Here is a 22065-nt window from a genome sequence, read left to right as displayed (position 1 = left end):
CTGGTTTACAGTCACCTTCGCCTTGTGATCATAACCTTTTGTGTGACACCATCTCCTTTACCCTAACAATATGACACGACAGACGTGTATTCAGAAATTGCAGCAATCACCAGGTCTGCTAAAGTAAGTACCAGGAAGGTATACATCATTTGCGTGTGGGATCATGGCCATGTTGAGAAATGTGCTATTTTCCGCTTTGTGTACCCAGTAGCATCAAATATTCCAAGAAAATGATTCATACAGGTTAGGTACAGTGTGAGGTTTCTGCTACACTACTCCCATCAATAGCTTAACCCCACCCGAGAAGCACATCCACTACTGCACCAATATGGTAGCTGGTTTACAGTCACCTTCGCCTTGTGATCATAACCTTTTGTGTGACACCATCTCCTTTACCCTAACATTGGTGACTGTGCCCTTCAGCCAACTTGATCATAAACATGGAACAGAATTTTCCAGCTCTTCCCACCAGCAGCCCTTCTGGTCCTGCCGAAGGCCCCCCCCCCCCCCCCCCCCCCCCCCCCATGTGGCAGGTTGCCCTGCGGCTGTCCAGGTGAGATATGCTACGAGGACTGGAACCAGAAAATCCGGGCCATGGAATTCTATGCCCAATCTGTGTCCTTTGTCCTTCTTTTAAGACAATATTAATGACAGCTCTTTGACAAAGCAGCTGGTCACCTAATATCGCCTGCTTTGTCTCAATGTCCATTATTGTCTGATGATGCTCCTTTGGAAGCATCTTAGGGCATTGTGGTATGTGAGAGTGCCATGTAAATGCAAGTTGTTGGTGGCATTGCACTGCCCCTGATGCAAGTTCCAGTGTTACAATTTTCAGCACATCAGTGATGCCTACTGCAGTTGGCCTTGCAGGCAAGTGGTATGTTCCCTACCATCCCTGTGCACCTGACAAGGCAATAATGAAGAACTAAAGCAGCAAAATGGTCAAACTCAAACCCTGAGATACAGCAAAATCACCCTCCTGTCTCGAGATCTGTGAGCAGATATTAAAATGCAGTTTAATGGAAGTCGCTAGCTGTTGTCCAAGATTTCGTCAAGGTTTTTTTTAAATTTTAGCAGATCAGCAAACAAGGTTCAAGGTTCAAAAACAGCAAGAATACAGTCCTACCAGAAAGTAGAATTTATATTTCCACGTTATTCATAGAAAATGAAATAAGTGATAAATTGGGCTCTCTATATTTAGGACCTTTACAAGTGCCAGGAACAAACTGATTTGAAAAGCTTTCTCTGTTTACACTGACAATGTAATAAATCTAATGGAAAACTCTTCTGGCCAATGGGCCACGTTTGACGGTAGCTGCTACAATTCATTACTGGTGCTGCCATAATGTTTCCTTCCTGCTTTTAAATGTATTGGTATCATTTGTGATGGGAAACTGTTCCGAGGCTGCTCTCATCATATATCCGCTTGTCTGTGTTTACAGGTTGACTTCGATCAACTGGCAGAAAGCCTTGTTCAGCTGGAGAGAAAATGCAAATCCTCGTGGGACTATCTGAAGGTCATAGCGAAGCACGAAACAAAACTCGTTCTAAAAAACAAAATGACAGAATTTCTGAAGGACAGCACGGAAAGGATCATAATCCTCAAAGTGGTACATCGTAGAATTATAAACAGGTCAGACTTCATTCTGGAGGTTCTGTCTCCTTGCCTGGAGTTTTAGGATTTAAAAAAAAAAGTACATTGGTGAGAATCCTGTTGAAAATGAAAACACATTCTATAAATATACCCAGTAACCCTAAAATGAACTGGCATCCAAGTGTTTATCCACGAATTGCTTCTGTTTTGGCCTGTTTTCTTTCTTCCTGCTACAATCAACATCAGAACAGCCTAGAAACATTAGGAATAGGTCATTCAGCTCCTCGGTTCTGCACCTCAATTAAATCATATCACATCATAAGTATAGGAATATGGGATGTTTTACTGCAATAGTATAGGGAATTGGTGAGGCCACACTTGGCGTATTGTGCGCAGTTTTGGTGTGAGGAAGGATGTTCTTGTTGTGGAGGGAGTGCAGCGAAGGTTTACCAGGCTGATCCCCGAGGTGGTGGGACGGTCATATAATCTGTTACAGTTTAGAAGTTGGAGTTTAGAAGAATGAAAGGGGATCTCATAGAAACTTATTAAAATTCTAACAGGATAGATTCAGATTGAATATTCCCGATGGTAGGAAAGAATATTCCCGATGCTAGGAGAGTCCAGAACTAGGGGTCATAGTTTGAGGATAAGGGGTAAATCTTTTAGCACTAAGGTAGGGAGAAATGTCTTCACCAGAGAGTGACGAATCTGTGGAATTCACGTAGTTGAGGACAAAACGTTGTGTAATTTCAAGAAGGAATTAGATATCGCTCTTGGGGTTAAAAGGATCAAGGGATCTGGGGTGGCGGGAAGGCTGGATCAGGATATTGAACTTGGTGATCAGCCATGGTCATAATGAATGGTGGAGCAGGGTTGAATGGCCTCCTCCTGCTTCTGTGTTTCTATGTATGCTCGATTTAATCTCTATTATCCCACCTTTGCTCCATATCTGTTAATGCCCTTACCTCTTTAAAACAAAATCTATTGAACTCAGTCTTGAAAATTCGAATTGACCCAGGATCCATATTTTCCAGGGCGGATGGTTCTACATTTCTACTACCTTGCGTGTGGGAAAAGTGCCTGATTTTGGTTTGAGTATGTTACCAAAGTCAACAGAGATTTTAATATTTTTGCCGCATCCGCTCCAGCGGAGCTGGCAAATCCAGCTTCGATCTGTCTCTCGCTGACTCTCTTATTCTCACAGTCACACACTCGCGCTCTCACCCTCACGTACTCTCACACGCACGCTCTCACTTTCTTTCATTCTCACTCTGTCACGCTGCCTCTCTCTCTCACTCTGCCTATCTCTCTGTACAACAGTTATAGAAAGCAGAGGAAAACCTGCTGCTGTCTTCTATTGTATTGAACGTGGATCAGAAACTGTACCGCAGGCCCTGAAATGTTCCCTTCTAATCATTTAGCAACAAATATCAAGCACTGGCTGAGTAACTGCACCATGCAGAGCAGAGCGGACATTCCTAATGTACACAGTCAGCTGATCCTGGTCTGAGTGGTATTCAGACGCTAAAATTAATAAAGCATTACTTAGATGGGGAACAGAGAATCAGCCACAGTTCACGCCCTTGATTAATGGTCACAATTTAAACTGGAACTGCAGCTGTGATGATTCCAAGGTTGAACAGCCCACTGATACTCCCTGTAGAGAATTGTAATTTAAGTGAACCATTGGAAGACAACCAGCACTGTGAAACTAGCCCAGCAAAGAATCAACGCAATCAGGAGAGGAGTGGAGAATATGTGGGGCTACATTAGCAAAGTGGTAATGTTGCTGGATTAGTAATCCAGAGGCCTGGGCTAATGATCTGGAGATTAGAGTTCAAATCCCACTACGGCAGCTATGAAATTCAAATTCAATTAATTCAAAAATCTAAAACAAAAAATTAGACCCAGAAATGGGGCACCTTGAAACTACTGAATTATCGTGAAAAAACATCTTATGCCTGAGGAAGAAAAGGCACCATCATGTCTGGTCGGGCTGTGAACCAAGAATCTTAGCTATGTCCCCTCTAATGGACTAGAAGGCAACTCTGTTGTATTCAAGAAGGTGGCTCCCCATCACATTCTTTAGGATAATTAAGTATGGGCAATAAATGCTGGTCTTGATAATGAAACTCTCATCCTGCGATTGAATTTAAAAAAAGAAAATATCTAGCATAATAAGGTTCCAGGGAAGTAAAGGATGTTTCAGGACAGTGTCCATTCAACAAATTCATCAGAACATTCCAGGCTCAACAGAAAACTTGCTCTAAAGCCATCTTTTTCACACTCCTTCTCGAAAGAGGTTCCATCGCATTATTGGCCATGCTAAATTGCCCGTAGTGTAAAAAGTAAGGTTAGGGGGGGGGGGGGGGGGGGGGGGGGGGGGGTTGTTGGGTTACGGGCATAGGGTATACGGGTATAGGGTGGATACGTGGGTTTGAGTAGGGTGATCATTGCTCGGCACAACATTGAGGGCCGAAGGGCCTGTTCTGTGCTGTACTGTTCTATGTTCTATTTGCATCTCGCAGTGAGCCGGATAGAGACTCCAATTCATCTTTGGGGCAGCAGAATACCTTTTTACGAATCATGTATTTGTATTGAACATTACTGCACTAACAATCAGTGCTGTGGGGTGGGGACAGGCGGAAATGGGCCTGGTTTTCTCGGGTTCTGAGATTAGCTAACTAAGAGGTTTCATTGCCTCCCAGTCATCTCTGGAGGCTTCCTGATGCCTCCGAGTGGTCAGTTCCAGAGACCACTTGTGATCATTCTGTGCCCACTCTGTCAGCCATAAGGTAAATCATGGCTGAATAAGAAACAAAAATTGCAGGAAGGAGGTAGAATTGTTTGAGGAACCAATTCCTCCACGATGAAGAGTAAGTTTTAAACTTTTGGTGGGAGGGTATTTCAATGAATAGATGGCAAAAAATCCAGACCAGTCACACAGGATGAAAAACATCTCCCTCTGCGGTTTATAAGAGTCCCTCAGTAGGCTCAGCCCTCCTCCTAGACTGATTGACCCCCTCGGGCACTAATTTTGGTACAATTGGCACTAAATTCACAACTTCACTCAAAGTCCCCATAGATGGCTGGTGTGGGTAAAGGGGAAACACCAGATTGTCCCAAGGTTGGAGCAGTGTGTTGAGAGTAGGTGTCTCATCAAGGGAAAATATGCAGATGAAAATTGTCTGAATGCAAAAAAGAAGTGTTCTATTTGCCAGTATTAACAACCCTCAACTTTTTTTTCACTCTATTTCCCCCTGTTTTTCTCTCTATTTCCCCCCACAACAAAGTGTTCAAAATGTTAGTGGAGTTTATAATAATATTAATAATAATAATACTCTTTATTGTCACAAGTAGGCTTACATTAACACTTCAATGAAATTACTGTGAAAAGCCCCTAACAGCATTCGATAAAAGCAGCTTTTCAACAAAAAAAAATCGATAGCCCAGAGATCACATAATTGTTTGGAATTGTCAGCAATTTAAGGATTAGACTCGGTAAGGGCCAATGCTTTACATAAAGCAACTTGTGAGGATGGCACAATGACGCAGTGGTTAGCACTGCTGCTTCACGGCGCCGAGGACCCGGGTTCTATCCCGGCCCCGGCTCACTGTCCTTGTGAAGTTTGCACATTCTCTCTGTGTCTGTGTGAGCCTCACCCCCACAACCCAAAGGTGTGCAGGGCAGGTGAATTGGTCACAATAAATTGCCACTTAATTGGGGGGAAAAAAAATAATTGGGTACTCTTTTTAAAAAAAAAAAAAAATTAAAATAAAGCAACTTGTGATAGGCAACTCTCTTACAGGTCATCGTGTGTTGTTGAGCCATTGTCTGTCAGTAAAGGTTCTTGGCCCTGGCACACACGCTCCACCTAATCAGCAGTACTCTCAAACCAGTCGAAGAGAGCAGCACCAGCACAGGATGTATTCTTGTGCTTTGGTGCACTCTGGTGGAGGAATTTGACCTGGGAATGCTGCTACGTTTATCCTTAATTACTGAAAGCAAAAACCACTTTGCCTGCAGCCCACGAGGTCCCATTTGCCCATCACCACAATGACTAAGTTGAAAAGTGATGGAAATATCTTTGCCGAATCAGCTATTTTTGTCAGAAATCCCTAATACACTTAACCATTTCTTGCAGGTTCCATTCTTTTCTGTTGTACCTGGGTCATCCTTCTAACACTGCCCGCGAGCTGAGGATTACCAGGTTCTGTAAAATAATTAGCGAGTTTGCACTGGAATATCGAACCACCAGAGAACGGGTCCTGCAGCAGAAACAGAAACGGGCAGCATATCGAGAGCGGAACAAGACGAGGGGCAAAATGATTACAGAGGTATGATTGTTTAACAGGATTAACTTTCTCTCACCAAAAATGCAAAGGCATATGCAAACGAATGCCATTTTATTATAACTTAGCATTGTTGCCTGCAATGCATATTTGACGGGTTAGATTTTTCACCCATTGAAGAAAATGCTAGCACATGGCAGGATGTTTGCTCCCCAGTTATTCATGAGTCTCAGTTTGCCGCTGGGCTAAGACAACTGATTTAGTCGTGTAAATGCTGGAAACTGGTATGTCGAGTTGAGACAAATTCAGTCTCCATGTTGGGACGAATATATTGGATGCTTATTGATATTGGACATGGGGCCTCAACAACATCAGACTGATGAGTCTCCCACTATCAACATCCTGACGGTCTTGTCATTAACCAGAAACTCAAATGGACCAGTCACGTAAGTGCAAGCCAGAGGTTATGTATTCTGCGGTAAGTGGCTCACCTCCGAAGTCCCCGATACAGGGCAGGTTGAGAAGGAATTAAGCACGTGGGACCTGGGCTTCATAAGTATGGACAGGCATAGGGTAGACAAGCAAGGGAGCCCTCTGAAAGAGCCTAGCAAGCCACTTGTTTCAAAGGCAATTAGGACAACAAAGGCTGATCCAGCCAGCGACGCTCACATCCCATGAATGATTTTTTTTTTCCAATGAACCTTTATAAACCACCAGTTCAGCTTTAGCTGGAATATTGTCTTCAGCAATGTGGTTAACTCTTAAATATCCTCTGAAATGGCCGAGCAAGCCACTCAGTTGCATTCAACTGCTACGAAAACACAAAAAAAAAGAATGAAACTGGACAGATCACCCAGCATCGAACCAGGCACCGGAAATGACAACGGCAAACCCAGCCCTGCCGACTCTGCAAAGTCCTCCTTACTAACATCTGGGGGCTTGTATCAAAGTTGGGAGAGCTGTCTCATAGACTAGTTGAGCAACAGCCTGACATAGTCATAATCCCAGAATCATACATTACAGACAATGTCCCAGACACCACTATGACCATTCCTGGGTATGTCCTGTCTCACCAGCAGGACAGACCCAGCAGAGGTGGTGTGGCATGGTGGTATACAGTTGGGAGGGAGTTGCCCTGGGTGTCCTCAACATCAACTCTGGACCCCATGATGTCCCATCGTTAAACATGGACAAGGAAAGCTCCTGCTGATTACCATGTACCGGCCACCATTAGCTGATGAATCCGTAATCCTCCATGTTGAACACCACTTGGAGGAAGCATTGAGGATGGCAAGAGTGCGGAATATGCTCTGTGTGGGGGACGTCATTGTCCATTAGCAAGAGTGGCTCGATAGTACCATCACAGATCCAGCTGGCCGGTTCCTCAAGGACATAGTTGCCAGACAGGGATTTCAGCAGGTGATGAAGGAACCAACAAGAGGGAAAAACATATTTGACCTCCTCCTCGCCAATCTACCTGCTACAGATGTATCTGTTCATGACAATATCTGTAGTAGTGACCACCACACAGCCCTTTTGGAGAAAAAGTCCCACCTTCACATTGAGGATACCCTCCATCATGTTGTGTGGCACTGCCATCGTGCTAAATGGGAATAGACTTCAAACAGATATAGCAACTCAAGACTGGGCATCCATGAGGAGCTGTGGGCCATCAGCAGCAGAATTGTATTCAACTACAATCTGCGACCTCATGAATCGGCATATCCCTCACTCTACCATTACCAGCAAGCCAGGGGATCAACCCTGGTTCAATGAAGAGTGCAGGAGAGCATGCCAGGCGCAACACCAGGCATACTGAAAAATTAGGTGTCGACCTGGTGAAGCTACAACACAGGACTACTTGTGTGCCAAACAGCATAAGCAGCAAGTAATAGACAGACCTAAGCAATTCCACAATCAACGCATCATGTCTTAAGCTCTGCAGTCCTGCCACATCAAGCCGTGAATGGTGGTGGACAATTGAAAACCTCACTGGAGGAGGGGGCTCCACAAATATCCCCATCCTCAATGATGGAGGAGCTCAGATCATATGTGGAAAAGAGAAGAAGTGCTGAGTGGATTTTATAGAGAAATACAGCACTGAACAGGCCCTTCGGCCCACGATGTTGTGCCGAACTTTTGTCCTAGGTTAATCATAGAATTTTGGACACTAAGGGCAATTTATCATGGCCAATCCACCCAACCTGCACATATTTGGACTGTGGGAGGAAACCGGAGCACCCGGAGGAAATCCACGCACACACAGGGAGGATGTACAGACTCCACACAGACAGTGACCCAAGTCGAAATCTCGGTTTTCTACGGAGAACCCCAGCATCACAGATGTCCAAATTCAACCAATACGATTCACTCCACGTGATATCAAGAAATGGCTGAAGGCATTGCATGCTGCAAAGGCTATGGGACCTGGCAATATCCCAGCAATAGTACTGAAGAGTTGTGCTCCAGAACTTGCCGCACCCCTAGCCAAGCTGTTCCAGTACAGCTACAACACTGGCATCTATCTGGCAATGTGGAAAGTTACCCAGGTGTGTCCTGTACACAAGAAACAGGACAAATCCGACCCAGTCAATTACCACCCTATCAGTCTACACTCCAACATCAGCAAAGTGATGGAAGGAGTCATCTACAGTGCTATCAAGTGGCACTTACTCAGCAATAACCTGCTCACGGATGCTCAGTTTGGGTTTCGCCAAGGTCACTCAGCTCTTGACCTCATTACAGCATTGATTCAAACATGGACAAGAGTTGAATGCCAGAGGTAAGGTGAAAGTCACTGCCTTTGACATCAAGGCAGTATTTGACCGAGTGTGGCATCAAGGAGCCCTAGCTAAACTGGAGACAATGGGTATCAGGTTGAAACCTCTCCGCCGGTTGGAATTATGTCTAGCACAAAGGAAGATGATTGTGGTGGTTGGAGGTCAATCATCTCATCTGCAGGACATCACTCGGGGTAGTTCCTCAGGGTAGTGTCCTAGGCCCAACCATCTTCAACTGCTTCAACAATTACCTCCCTTCCATCATAAGGTCAGAAGTGCGGATGTTTGCGGATTACTGCACAATGTTCACGACTCCTCAGATAATGAAGCAGTCCATGTCTAAATGTAGCAAGACCTGAATAATATCCAGGCTTGGGCTGACAAGTGGCAAGTTACGTTTGCACACACACAAGTGCCAATCAATGACCATCTACAAGAGAGGATCTAACCACCACCCCTTGACATTCAATGGCATTACCATTGTTGAATCCCCCACAACCAACATTCTGGGGTTACCATTGATCTGAAACTGAACTGGACTAGCCACATTAATACTGTGGCTACCAGGGCAGGTCAAAGACTACGGGTCCTACGATGAGTAACTGCAAAGCCTGTCCACCATCTACAAGGCACAAGTCAGGGGTGTAACGGAATACTCTCCACTTGCCTGGATGAGTGCAGCTCCAACAACTCAAAAAGTTTGACACCATCCAGGAAAAAGCAGTGATTGCTCACCCTTCTACAAACATTCAAACCCTCCACCACCAACGAACAGTAGCAGCCATGTGTGCCATCTACAAGATGCACTGCAGTAACCCACCAAGATTCCTTAGACAACACCTTTCAAACCCACCACCATACCATCTAGAAGGACAAGAGCAGCAAATACCTGGGAACTCCACCCCTCTAAGTCACTCACCACCCTGACTTGGAAATATATCGCTCTTCCTTCACTGTCGCTGGGGAAACATCCTGGAACTCCCTCCCTAACAACACAGTGGGTGTACCTACACCTGAAGGACTGCAGTAGTTTAAGAAGGCAACTCACCACCACCTTCTGAAGGGCAACTAGGGATGGGCAATAAATGCTGGCCTAACCAGCGATGCCCACATCCTGTAAATGAATTTAAAAAATGAAAAAACAAATCTGGGCACTACACTTTAGAAAGAATGTGAGGATGATGGAAAGGTGCAGAAAGATAATGGAAAGATGCAGAAAGAATTTGCAAGATTTTCTTCCTGGGATAAGGAACTTCAGTTATATTGTTAGATTGGAGAAGTTAGGAGTGTCTCCTTGGAAAAGAGGATGTTTGACAGAGTTTATTTTATAAATTTAGAGTACCCAATTATTTTTTTCCAATTAAGGGGCAATTTAGCATGGCCAATTCACCTACCCTGCACAACTTTGGGTTGTAGGGTTGAGACCCAAGCAGACAGGGGGAGAATATGCAAACTCCACACGGACAGTGACCCAGGGCTGGGATTGAACCTGGGTCCCCGCCACCGTGAGGCTGCAGTGCTAACCACTGTGCCGCCCGGTTTGATGGAGTTATTCAATATCATGAGGAGTCTAGACAGAGTAGATGGGAAGAAATTGTTCCTGTTGGTGGCGGAAGGGTAAAGAACCAGAACAATTTAAGGTGATTGGCAAAAGAGTGGGGAGTGGAATGAAAGAGAAAATGCTGGAAAATCTCATAAGGTCTGGCAGCATGTGTAGGGAGAGAAAAGAGCTAATGATTCAAGTCCGATGACTCTTTATCAAAGGTTAGGAGTGGGACTAGCTGTGGTGCTCTTGCAGAGAGCTAACATAAACAGGACAAGGCAAATGGTTGTCTCCTGAGCTGTAATCAATTTATGGATTTAAATTCATTTAAGGCATGTGAGCTTTGCTGTACGACAATGAAAACCTTGTGTCGGGACAACATGGGTTATTGTTTCAAAACAACTCCTGTATTATTTCTTCGGAACCTTGTAGAAATTCTTCTCGCCCTAGATGTTTCAAGGCTAATCCTTGAGACAGTAAACCTAAACATACTGGAAGAATCTCTGCAAAATATTGTCAGGTAGGTTGAAGGCCTAAGTCCAGGTGGTCAGGTGTATGCAATATAGATGCACAAACTCTGGGTTTTGAAATGTAAAATCGTTTTGTAATAAATTGCATGAATTTTTCTTTTGAGTTTTTAAAAAATATGGTCTGTATTGTAGCCCAGTTAGATTGGGAATAAAGAGATATTGCGATATGTTGTGCAATCTACTATGATTCAAATGGAAAATATTAGCATCGATTTTACTATCTGAGGAACCTTTTTCCATTTTGGAAAGTCAGTTCAGCTATCACTAACTGTAATGAATTGAATCACTGTAGTTGACACGCTTGACGAGTTCTTGGAAAGTTTGTAATCAAACAGCACTTGAAAGGAATGAATGTGCAATGCGGGAGGCTGACCTGTGCAAGTTTATGTTTCTATGGCCATTGGCCTCATGGTTTGTATGAGGTCATCTCGGAAAATCTCCAAGTACCACTGACATTCTGGATGTGCACAGCAGAGGTCTACATAGTAGCTTGGCACTGTAGATCAAAGTGAGCTTCTAAGTGGTGAATTATGGGCTTGTATTTCCTCTCTTGAGGGCTTGAGTATATATTCAAGAGGCCAGGGTTACCTTATCAGATTATAATGTCTTGGTAAGATGAAAATTGAGTGAAAGGCAAGTTAGTGCCACAGGAACATGTAATAATTACAAATTCTGCGATTCGAGCCTGGCTGGCAATGTCATGACTGGAGTCCAAGCTTCCTTTCTCCCCAGACACGATCAAAATTGAACCTCTGAACTCTCTATGTGCCAATGTTGGTTTAGGTATAGGACCGCGGTGATGTCTGAAATATTCCTTGGAATAGCACCAAGGAGGATTCGAGGGAACTGAGACAAAACAACTGGAAACCAAAGCAACATGAACGAGGTCCACCCATTATTTTGTAACAAAAACATAAAAGATCAGAGCAAATTAGTTTGAGATAAGTGTCCACTCTCAGTGCCAAGTCTTCCACAGAAATTAAGATTAATTTGCGAAGGAAGTCACGTAAATTGCATTGCAATTACATCCCAGTTGAATGCATTAAGGCTATCGGTATGGTCATCTAATTAAAGCAATGGATGTGCTAATAATTATTTATCATGCTTACTTTTTAAACCCGCTCCAGTTAACAAATTTTCGGTGAAATCTTTTTTTGTGTTTTCTAAAATCTGTTGAGTTGATACAGCTGCCAGTGTCAAGGACTGGATGCTTAATTCATCATGCTTAATTTCAGCAAGTGACTGAAATACTATGGCGACCACTGCTATATCATTCAGAAGCTACATAAGCAGTAGTAACTGCTGAAAGCTGTTCCTGTCTGCTCTGGAGAGCAATGGAAGCAGTTTCTTGTATTATGAGCTGGAAAATGGTCGTTGCTGCTCCTGAATCATGACCTTTGACTCGTTTCAAGGTAGTCCTTTGACCTCGCATAGTAAAACTTTTTTTGTCTTTTATAAATTTAGAATAACCAATTAATTTTTTTCCAATTAAGGGGCAATTTAGCATGGCCAATCTACCTACCCTGCACATCTTTGGGTTGTAGGGGGCGAAACCCACGCAAACACAGGGAGAATGTGCAAACTCCACACGAACAGTGACCCAGAGCCGGGATCGAACCTGGGACCTTGGCGCCGTGAGGCAACAGTGCTAACCCACTGCGCCACCGTGCTGCCCCATGGTAAAACTTTTGACCTCATCACACAGATATCCATTACTCACTAACTCCAGCAAAATGGAATGTAATTTTTCACGCTAATTTATTTTTCCATGTAATAACTTAGAAATGTTTTTGTAAGTGCTACATTCTCTAGCACATGATTATTCCTCCCAACACCCCTCCCATCCTCTGGATTGGTAAATGAGAAGGTTGGTCATTAAATAACTCAGAATCTGTCTTCCCTTTCTAGGGACCTTTCTAGGCTCTCTTTTTAAAAAAAATCTCTTTCAGTAGTTCTCTGAACTTTCTTCACTTGTACCTCCAAATTTTCACAGGTACTGTCCTCCACCTTCATTATCCTCAGTTGCAATCAAGAACAGTAAAATATTCTTTCCCAGAACCTGTAAATATTCATCTCCATACCTCCCTCAACCCTCCCGACTTCAATAATCGACAAGCTGTTAAAAGCCAAGTTCGACATTGCCTCGTCACTACCTTGCGATCAACACAAACTCATTCATTTTAAATGAGTTAGCATTGAAATTAACAATCAATAGCCGTAACTTTGGTCATTCATTAAGGCTTCTCAATTTGTGGGCCTTTCCATCTCCCGGTCCATAAAATAACTTCTCAACTTAGACTTATTCGGAAAAGAAGGGTGAACTAAAGCTGGAGACATGCTTCTACTTTGCTAAAGTAGGGAGTAAAAATAACTTTGAAAATGTTGTTGTATCGCTGAATTGGTTCTATTTTCTTTTTCTGAATGAATACTGCAGTCATCCACGCACAAGATTGGATACAACACTGTGCTCTGTCAAACTAGTTCAAAGTTACATGCTTGAGCAACATTTTTATTGACTCAATTTTGTGCAAGCATTATCCATCTGCACTTACAAATTATCAAACTGTTAAAATATTTCCTATCTCTAGGAAATAGGTACATACCCAATTCTAGTGCAATTACATGTGAGAAACATGCACAAATCCTGTAACAAATCTCAAGGAACAATAAATCACTGTTTGACAAACCCCTTCCATTACAAATATACAGTTGATTATAGTTCACCTTAAATTTTTTGTGGGAGCATTACAATCCAGAGAATAAAGCAGATAACAAACCATGATTGGTTAAAAACTAAAGCAATCATATAAAGGACGCGATTCAATGGCCTTATTGCGCTCGAGCGAGAGTGCACAAGGCCGGTGAATATTGGGAGAGACCGGAAACGAGAACATGCCAGCGCCTTATTATTTATGATGCAACCAGCCCGTCACCTAGGTGAAATTGGGATCTTGCCGTAGCGTAGCGAGAAAACAATAATCACCACTTAAGCCCCTATTTCCGTACAACTAACGGGAGCCACCCCATATCCAACGGCCTCCTGTAATCCAGCGGCCTCTCCAGCAAGTGGTCATGCTGGCTCCTTTTCATACTCCTTTTTAAACACATAGACCTGGTGGAAGGGCTGCTGCGGGGACCTTAGGTTGTGAGTAGCCATATTCGCTACCCGTCAATGAGCCCGGGAACACTGGGCTTGCTGCCCCTGTGCTCGGAGAGGGGGGAGGGGGGCCCACAGAGGGGGGAGGGCCCACAGAGGGGGTGCAGCCCACAGAAGGGGTGCAGCCCGGTCGGGGTGGACCGCCTTGGGGGTATCGGGGCTTGAGTGGGGTGGGGGGGGGGGGGGGGTGCAACCATGCGCAGGTCCTCCATGCAAACCCCTGGTTTGTGTGTACCTGTTCTGGTGGCGACCCTAGTCCTGCCTGTCTGCCTCGCCGACCACCCAGAACTCCCAGAGACTGCGGAGACATCTGGCCATGCGACTGAAGGCCATTGCTAACAGCGAATTGGCAATCGTGGTTAAGTGAGCATTTCACACATCCCAAGTGGATCCCCCTTGGATGTGAGGGCGCCATGTAGCATATTGGCCTCATTGCCTAGCATCTCAATTTAACCTTGATGCATGGGCACTGTGCTTGAATCCTGTGGGCGGCAGCACCACAGACGCAGCAGCCAACCTCCGAACACCCAGGGGATGGGTCCCAGCCCCGGGCACTTGTCCGCGGCCGGGGTATGGCAACATTCTGTTCGGGTGTCTGGGATGCAGGATGTGCGGTCTGGTGAGCAGAGTCACCTCTCCGATGTGGCCGGGTGTGCGTGAGCAGGGCGTGTCGGGTAGGGTGAGTGAATGGGAGGGAAACCAAGACCCTATGTCTGGGGGGATGGGCATGGGATTGGTGGTTGGCCAGCATTGGGGAACAAAGAGCCAGAGGTGACATACTGGTTGTGATGGCAGTTTATTAATTTTTCTCAGACAAGTGTACATCACTGCCTCACTCTCCCAATGGTGCCCCCCCCCCCCCCCCCCCCCCCCCCCCCCCCCCCCCCCCGCCCTCTCAGTGATCCTTGACGTGCTTGGCCTTCAGTACTCTACCATTCTGTCCAGGTGTATCGCCAGGATGCACATCGGAGGTGGAGGCAGGCAGCTGCTCACCACGCCCCATAGCCTTCGATGTCAGTTGTCCTCTAGAGCCTCTCGGGTCTGACAGCCCAGCGCACTTGCCAGTGGCACATGCACAGGCAAGCCACCCTGTCCCATGTGCTGCGATCTCACAGCATTGTCAGTTGGGTCCATAAGATGGGTCCAGGTTGTCACCCAGCACTCCGGTCAGTACCCGTGCGTCCTGGGGTTCACCTCTGAATGGAGGGGCAGCTGGATTGAACCCCGGCTGCCCCTACGTCATCTGGCCCTGCCAGCCTCTGACGGCTGCCCAATGTCTGCACCATGGGGTTGACTCCATCGGCGATGCTCCTCAGCGACTGGGACACGTTCCTCAGTGACCGGGCCACGCTCTACAGCTCCTCGGCAATGCCCACCTGCAACTGGGACAAGCTCCACAGCACCTCGGCCATTCCCATCTGAGACCGGGATATGTCCTGCAGCGACTCAACAAGATCCGCCTGGAACTGGGTCATGTCCCCTAGCGCAGTATTTTTCCAAACATTTTTGCCCAGGACCCATTTTAACCAACCGGCCATCCTTCAAGACACACACAGGCCAGCCAACCTTTGTGACCCAAGCCGGCCGGCCTTCATGACCCACCAGTTTTGTTTACCTTTAATGCGACAGTTGAGCCTAATTGGTCCTCATGATTTCACTTACTTTGTCTTTCAATGTTACATTTCTGTTAAGGGCTTCAGCTGATAATTTAAGTTCTCGCTGAATCCTTTGAAAAAAAGTCAAGAGGTTTGTCCTTGAACTCACCATGCTTTGTCTTTAAATGCTTCTGAAGTTTTGAGGGTTTAATCTTTCATTTGCCAGTACTTCCCTGTGCATAACGCACATGGGCTTTGAATCCTGATTTGCATTGGCACAATTAATAAAGTCATACCTCAAGATCTTCAAACTGCTTTGTTTCTGATTTCAGCTTTTTTTTTTAAATTTAGAGTACCCAATTAATTTTTTCCAATTTAGGGGCAATTTAGCATGGCCAATCACCTAACCTGCACATCTTTGTGTTGTGGGGGTGAAACCCACGCAAACACGGGGAGAATGTTCAAACTCCACACAGACAGTGGCCCAGAGCCGGGATCGAACCTGGGACCTCGGCGCCGTGAGGCTGCAGGGCTAACCCACTGTGCCACCGTGCTGCCCTGATTTCAGCTTCTTAATGGGTTGTTCATCGAAGGCCCTGGAGCACACACCAACACTGCTTTGTCCTGCCGTGGACTCTCCTGTGAAGCTCTCTCCAGCTGATTCAGTTGTGAGGTCCTGGCCTGTTTGTGTCTCTGGCCCTCTCTTCCTTATTACAAACGGTGATCCATCTTTAGTTCTTCACATATTCCTGTTGCTTGCTTGCTGGCAGCTACAAAATGGAGCAATCTCTCCCCCATAATTTTGCGGCCAAGACACGGATCGCGTGATGTCAGTGTAGATGCTGGGCGCGTCACCTGCTCACTCTCACCACTTCTGCTGCGAAGACTCTGCCGTTTTTAAAAAGAAATTTTGTCCTGGGACAACATGGTTATGTAAGGAGGAGAGGGTACTGGGACAGCGCGCTGACGTCAGGTGGAGACGGTACTGGGACAGAGCGCTGACGTCAGGTGGAGACGGTACTGGGACAGCGCGCTGACGTCAGGGGGAGACGGTACTGGGACAACGCGCTGACGTCAGGAGGAGATGGTACTGGGACAGCGCGCTGACGTCAGGTGGAGACGGTACTGGGACAACGCGCTGACGTCAGGGGGAGACGGTACTGGGACAGCGCGCTGACGTCAGGTGGAGACGGTACTGGGACAGCGCGCTGACGTCAGGGGGAGACGGTACTGGGACAGCGCGCTGACGTCAGGGGGAGACGGTACTGGGACAGCGCGCTGACGTCAGGGGGAGACGGTACTGGGACAGCGCGCTGACGTCAGGTGGAGACGGTACTGGGACAGCGCGCTGACGTCAGGTGGAGACGGTACTGGGACAGCGCGCTGACGTCAGGGGGAGACGGTACTGGGACAGCGCGCTGACGTCAGGGGGAGACGGTACTGGGACAGCGCGCTGACGTCAGGGGGAGACGGTACTGGGACAGCGCACTGACGTCAGGGGGAGACGGTACTAGGACAGCGAGCTGACGTCAGGAGGAGATGGTACTGGGACAGCGCACTGACGTCAGGAGGAGATGGTACTGGGACAGCGCACTGACGTCAGGTGGAGACGGTACTGGGACAGCGCGCTGATGTCAGGGGGAGACGATACTGGGACAGCGCACTGACGTCAGGGGGAGACGGTACTGGGACAGTGCGCTGACGTCAGGGGGAGACGGTACTAGGACAGCGCGCTGATGTCAGGAGGAGACGGTACTGGGACAGCGCGCTGACGTCAGGTGGAGACGGTACTGGGACAGCGCGCTGACGTCAGGGGGAGACGGTACTGGGACAGCGCGCTGACGTCAGGTGGAGACGGTACTGGGACAGCGCGCTGACGTCAGGTGGAGACGGTACTGGGACAGCGCGCTGACGTCAGGGGGAGACGATACTGGGACAGCGCACTGACGTCAGGGGGAGACGGTACTAGGACAGCGCACTGACGTCAGGTGGAGACGGTACTGGGACAGCGCGCTGACGTCAGGGGGAGACGATACTGGGACAGCGCACTGACGTCAGGGGGAGACGGTACTAGGACAGCGAGCTGACGTCAGGAGGAGATGGTACTGGGACAGCGCACTGACGTCAGGGGGAGACGGTACTGGGACAGCGACCTGACGTCAGGGGGAGACGGTACTAGGACAGCGAGTTGACGTCAGGAGGAGATGGTACTGGGACAGCGCACTGACGTCAGGGGGAGACGGTACTGGGACAACGCGCTGACGTCAGGAGGAGATGGTACTGGGACAGCGAGCTGACGTCAGGGGGAGACGGTACTGGGACAGCGCACTGACGTCAGGGGGAGACGGTACTGGGACAGCGCGCTGACGTCAGGTGGAGACGGTACTGGGACAGCGCGCTGACGTCAGGGGGAGACGGTACTGGGACAGCGCGCTGACGTCAGGGGGAGACGGTACTGGGACAGCGCGCTGACGTCAGGGGGAGACGGTACTGGGACAGCGCGCTGACGTCAGGTGGAGACGGTACTGGGACAGCGCGCTGACGTCAGGTGGAGACGGTACTGGGACAGCGCACTGACGTCAGGGGGAGACGGTACTAATACAGCGAGCTGACGTCAGGAGGGGATGGTACTGGGACAGCGCACTGACGTCAGGAGGAGATGGTACTGGGACAGCGCACTGACGTCAGGTGGAGACGGTACTGGGACAGTGCGCTGACGTCAGGGGGAGACGGTACTAGGACAGCGCGCTGATGTCAGGAGGAGACGGTACTGGGACAGCGCGCTGACGTCAGGTGGAGACGGTACTGGGACAGCGCGCTGACGTCAGGGGGAGACGGTACTGGGACAGCGCACTGACGTCAGGGGGAGACGGTACTGGGACAGCGCGCTGACGTCAGGTGGAGACGGTACTGGGACAGCGCGCTGACGTCAGGGGGAGACGGTACTGGGACAGCGCGCTGACGTCAGGGGGAGACGGTACTGGGACAGCGCGCTGACGTCAGGGGGAGACGGTACTGGGACAGCGCGCTGACGTCAGGGGGAGACGGTACTGGGACAGCGCGCTGACGTCAGGGGGAGACGGTACTGGGACAGCGCACTGACGTCAGGGGGAGACGGTACTAATACAGCGAGCTGACGTCAGGAGGAGATGGTACTGGGACAGCGCACTGACGTCAGGAGGAGATGGTACTGGGACAGCGCACTGACGTCAGGTGGAGACGGTACTGGGACAGTGCGCTGACGTCAGGGGGAGACGGTACTAGGACAGCGCGCTGATGTCAGGAGGAGACGGTACTGGGACAGCGCGCTGACGTCAGGTGGAGACGGTACTGGGACAGCGCGCTGACGTCAGGGGAGACGGTACTGGGACAGCGCGCTGACGTCAGGTGGAGACGGTACTGGGACAGCGCGCTGACGTCAGGGGGAGACGATACTGGGACAGCGCACTGACGTCAGGGGGAGACGGTACTAGGACAGCACACTGACGTCAGGTGGAGACGGTACTGGGACAGCGCGCTGACGTCAGGGGGAGACGATACTGGGACAGCGCACTGACGTCAGGGGGAGACGGTACTAGGACAGTGAGCTGACGTCAGGAGGAGATGGTACTGGGACAGCGCACTGACGTCAGGGGGAGACGGTACTGGGACAGCGACCTGACGTCAGGGGGAGACGGTACTAGGACAGCGAGTTGACGTCAGGAGGAGATGGTACTGGGACAGCGCACTGACGTCAGGGGGAGACGGTACTGGGACAACGCGCTGACGTCAGGAGGAGATGGTACTGGGACAGCGAGCTGACGTCAGGGGGAGACGGTACTGGGACAGCGCACTGACGTCAGGGGGAGACGGTACCTGGACAGCGAGCGGACGTCAGGAGGAGACGGTACTAGGACAGCGTGCTGACGTCAGGAGACAGTACTGGGACAGCGCGCTGACATCAGGAGGAGACAGTACTGGGACAGCGCGCTGACGTCAGGAGGAGACAGTACTGGGACAGCGTGCTGACGTTGGGAGGTGGCAGTACTGGGACAGCGCACTGACGTTGGGAGGTGGCAGTCTGCCATGCTGGGCACCAGATCTGCCTGAGGGGGCGTGCATGTGGACAGCATTCTCCTTTTTGTTTAAACAGCACATGGTGTCCCATGAGTTTTATTTGTGAAGACTGATAACTTATAATACACCATTATAGTGACAAGATTGCAGAGATTTCAAACATTCAAACATTCCCTGTGAAGTACTTGTGGAACCAAGTGAACACCCAGTATCGCGATCCGCTATTCTCACCCCTCACACAAACTTCACTCGGCCGCTCTCCGTGTCCCTCACCGCCCCCGCCTCCTAATTGGTCAGCGGAACAGTTAGACGTCGGATATGACGTTACGAAAGCTAATCGCCGATTGGATAATGTGGGTGTCAATCAGAAGGAGCAAGACAAAATGCTGCGGCTGCTGGCAGACGAGGGCACCATTCTCAACCTAAAAACCGGTCGCGGTTCTTGGACGCTTTTCTCACGATTGGGAGTGCCACAATTGATCGCTTCGTGACCCTCCTGACACCCGCCCATGACCCACCTGCGGGTCGAAACCCTGAGTTTGAAAAACTCTACGCTAGCGGGTGGGAAAGTCTACCAAAGCCCTCAGCCATGGCTGTCACTGACTGAGCCACACCTTGGACGCCTCCACTCATGGTGCCAATGTCATCCACCAGTCTCTCCACTGCAGTCGCCACCCTAGCTGTGTTGGCCTCGGTGTCATGCATTGTCAGCGCCATCTCCTATGCTTGTAGCCTCTGGGGCTCCGCCTGTCGACTTAGGACCTGCCGTAGTATCGTTGACATCTCCCTCTGAATATCACGACCGCACCCTAAGGTCTGCATTGGCTCCGGTAAACCTGTCCCAGAGGCTGAGCATCTGCGATGCAGCTGGGTCCTGGGATCCAGAAGACCTCTGACTGCTCTCTCACCTGGGAGATTCTGCCTCCACCTGATGTGCATCTGTAAGTGTGCGGTGCTCACCAGAATGTGCCCCAGAAGCCCGGCAAATGTTTCCCACTGAGGTGTGCGTCTCTGCGCTGGTGGAGGGTGGGGATGACAGCTGTGACGCATTGATGGTGGCATCCTCGGAGCTCCCCTCTGAGGTGGTCTCATGGGAGGCAGGGAGGCGGGAACCACCCCAGATGGGCTGTGCGGGGGGTCCCACGGGGGAATGACACGTGGTCAGTGGGAGGGATTGATCATTCTGAATGGCATGAGCAACTCGCGTTTGACAGTCCATCTGGATAGGGCCCGGTGGGCTTGTGCTGACATAGGCGTTGGTGACCATTCGGTGCTCGACCACCCACAGAACCTCTAGGGTCCGTTCCTCGAAGGTGGTGGAGATTCAGATGTCCGGTACGTCGCCACCAGTCTGGGCTCTCTCGACAGTTCTGGGACAACATTTCCTGCGGGGACACAAAGAGGGCATTGTTAGCTGCACGTATGGTTCACCGTGGTGGTGGGGGGGTGGTGTGGGAAGGAAGGGTTGGAGGAGTGGTTCACATGGGGATGGGAAGGTTTTTTTTTGGGGGGGGGGGGGGCAGTGCCAGTTCACACGTGCAGCCCGATGGTGGTCATTGACCTTCTTGTGGCACTGGAGGCCTGTTCTCCTGGTCACGTTGCCTGAGCTGATGGCCACTGCCACTTCAGTCCAGGCGGCACTGGCTGCACTGTGCCTTACCCTCCAGGACCCTCGGGGGAACAGGGCATCTCTCCTGGCCTTGACCACCTCTACAAGCCTGCCCAGGTCTGTGTCTCCAAATCCTGGGGCCGGTCATCTTGGTGCCATGGCTGCAAGGCGGGTTGGCTGTGCAGGAGATGTTTAAGTGCTATGCGACCTTACGAGCGCGGTACTGGCGAATCAGCGAGCGAGCCTTCATTTATGACTTAAATCCATGGGGCCTCTTTAAGTGGACCAATTAACACTGTATTACGCCGCACGAGGCCAATGCCCAGAGAGACCAGTGATTTGGTTATGTAATTCCTTGCGTGTTTTTCCCTCTGAGATTGTTGTGGAGCAGGCTGAAACCTTTGGAGCGCTCGTCTCATGGTTTGGCTAATGAACTCTCCCCAAACTTAACTCTTCATCTGGCTCGGATGTTTCCGCTTTTCCTTCCAGTTGTTTTTTTTTCCTTCAAAATTAATTGTAAATTTCAGTTCGTTGTGTAATTTGAATTGAGTTTGACATTCAAACAATTTTAATTTTATACCCAGAAAAAATTCAACAAGAACTGTGGGGTCTCCGATAAGTGTGTAGGTCAGGGTGACAAACACAGTATTTTAACTTTTCCTGCTGCACTCGAGGGATTTCTGGCTATAAAACTGAGGAACCTGTGCCATGTCTGATTACTTTTTTAATTAGACACCAAATAGCAAAATGTCCGACTCTGTTTTAACATTGGCTCTAGGCTGAGTTATTCTGGTGAGGTCAGTCTGACCTAAAAGAGAGTTTTTGTTTGTTTGTTTGTTTGTTTTAAAAGATCAAATGGCTGTGCTGAGTTCAATACAAGATTATATTTGAACTGCTTATACCTTTTG

General features: G+C 48.8%; 1 protein-coding gene across 4 annotated transcripts in view; it reads left to right on the top strand.

Annotated features, from left to right (window-relative positions):
- The window catches only part of fhod1 (formin homology 2 domain containing 1), a 483544-nt gene that overhangs the window by 444706 nt on the left and 16773 nt on the right, over nt 1-22065 (top strand). For all 4 annotated transcript variants that reach the window (XM_038806848.1, XM_038806847.1, XM_038806846.1 and 1 more), the window contains 2 exons: nt 1443-1633; nt 5740-5932. In XM_038806848.1, coding sequence (XP_038662776.1) covers nt 1443-1633; nt 5740-5932 — 384 coding nt within the window. The remainder of the gene's footprint in view (nt 1-1442; nt 1634-5739; nt 5933-22065) is intronic.

This window comes from Scyliorhinus canicula, chromosome 9 (assembly GCF_902713615.1).
Source record: "Scyliorhinus canicula chromosome 9, sScyCan1.1, whole genome shotgun sequence".
NCBI lineage: Eukaryota > Metazoa > Chordata > Chondrichthyes > Carcharhiniformes > Scyliorhinidae > Scyliorhinus > Scyliorhinus canicula.
The sequence above is the reverse complement of the archived record's forward strand: the minus strand, read 5'-3'. Positions and strand labels throughout refer to the sequence as shown.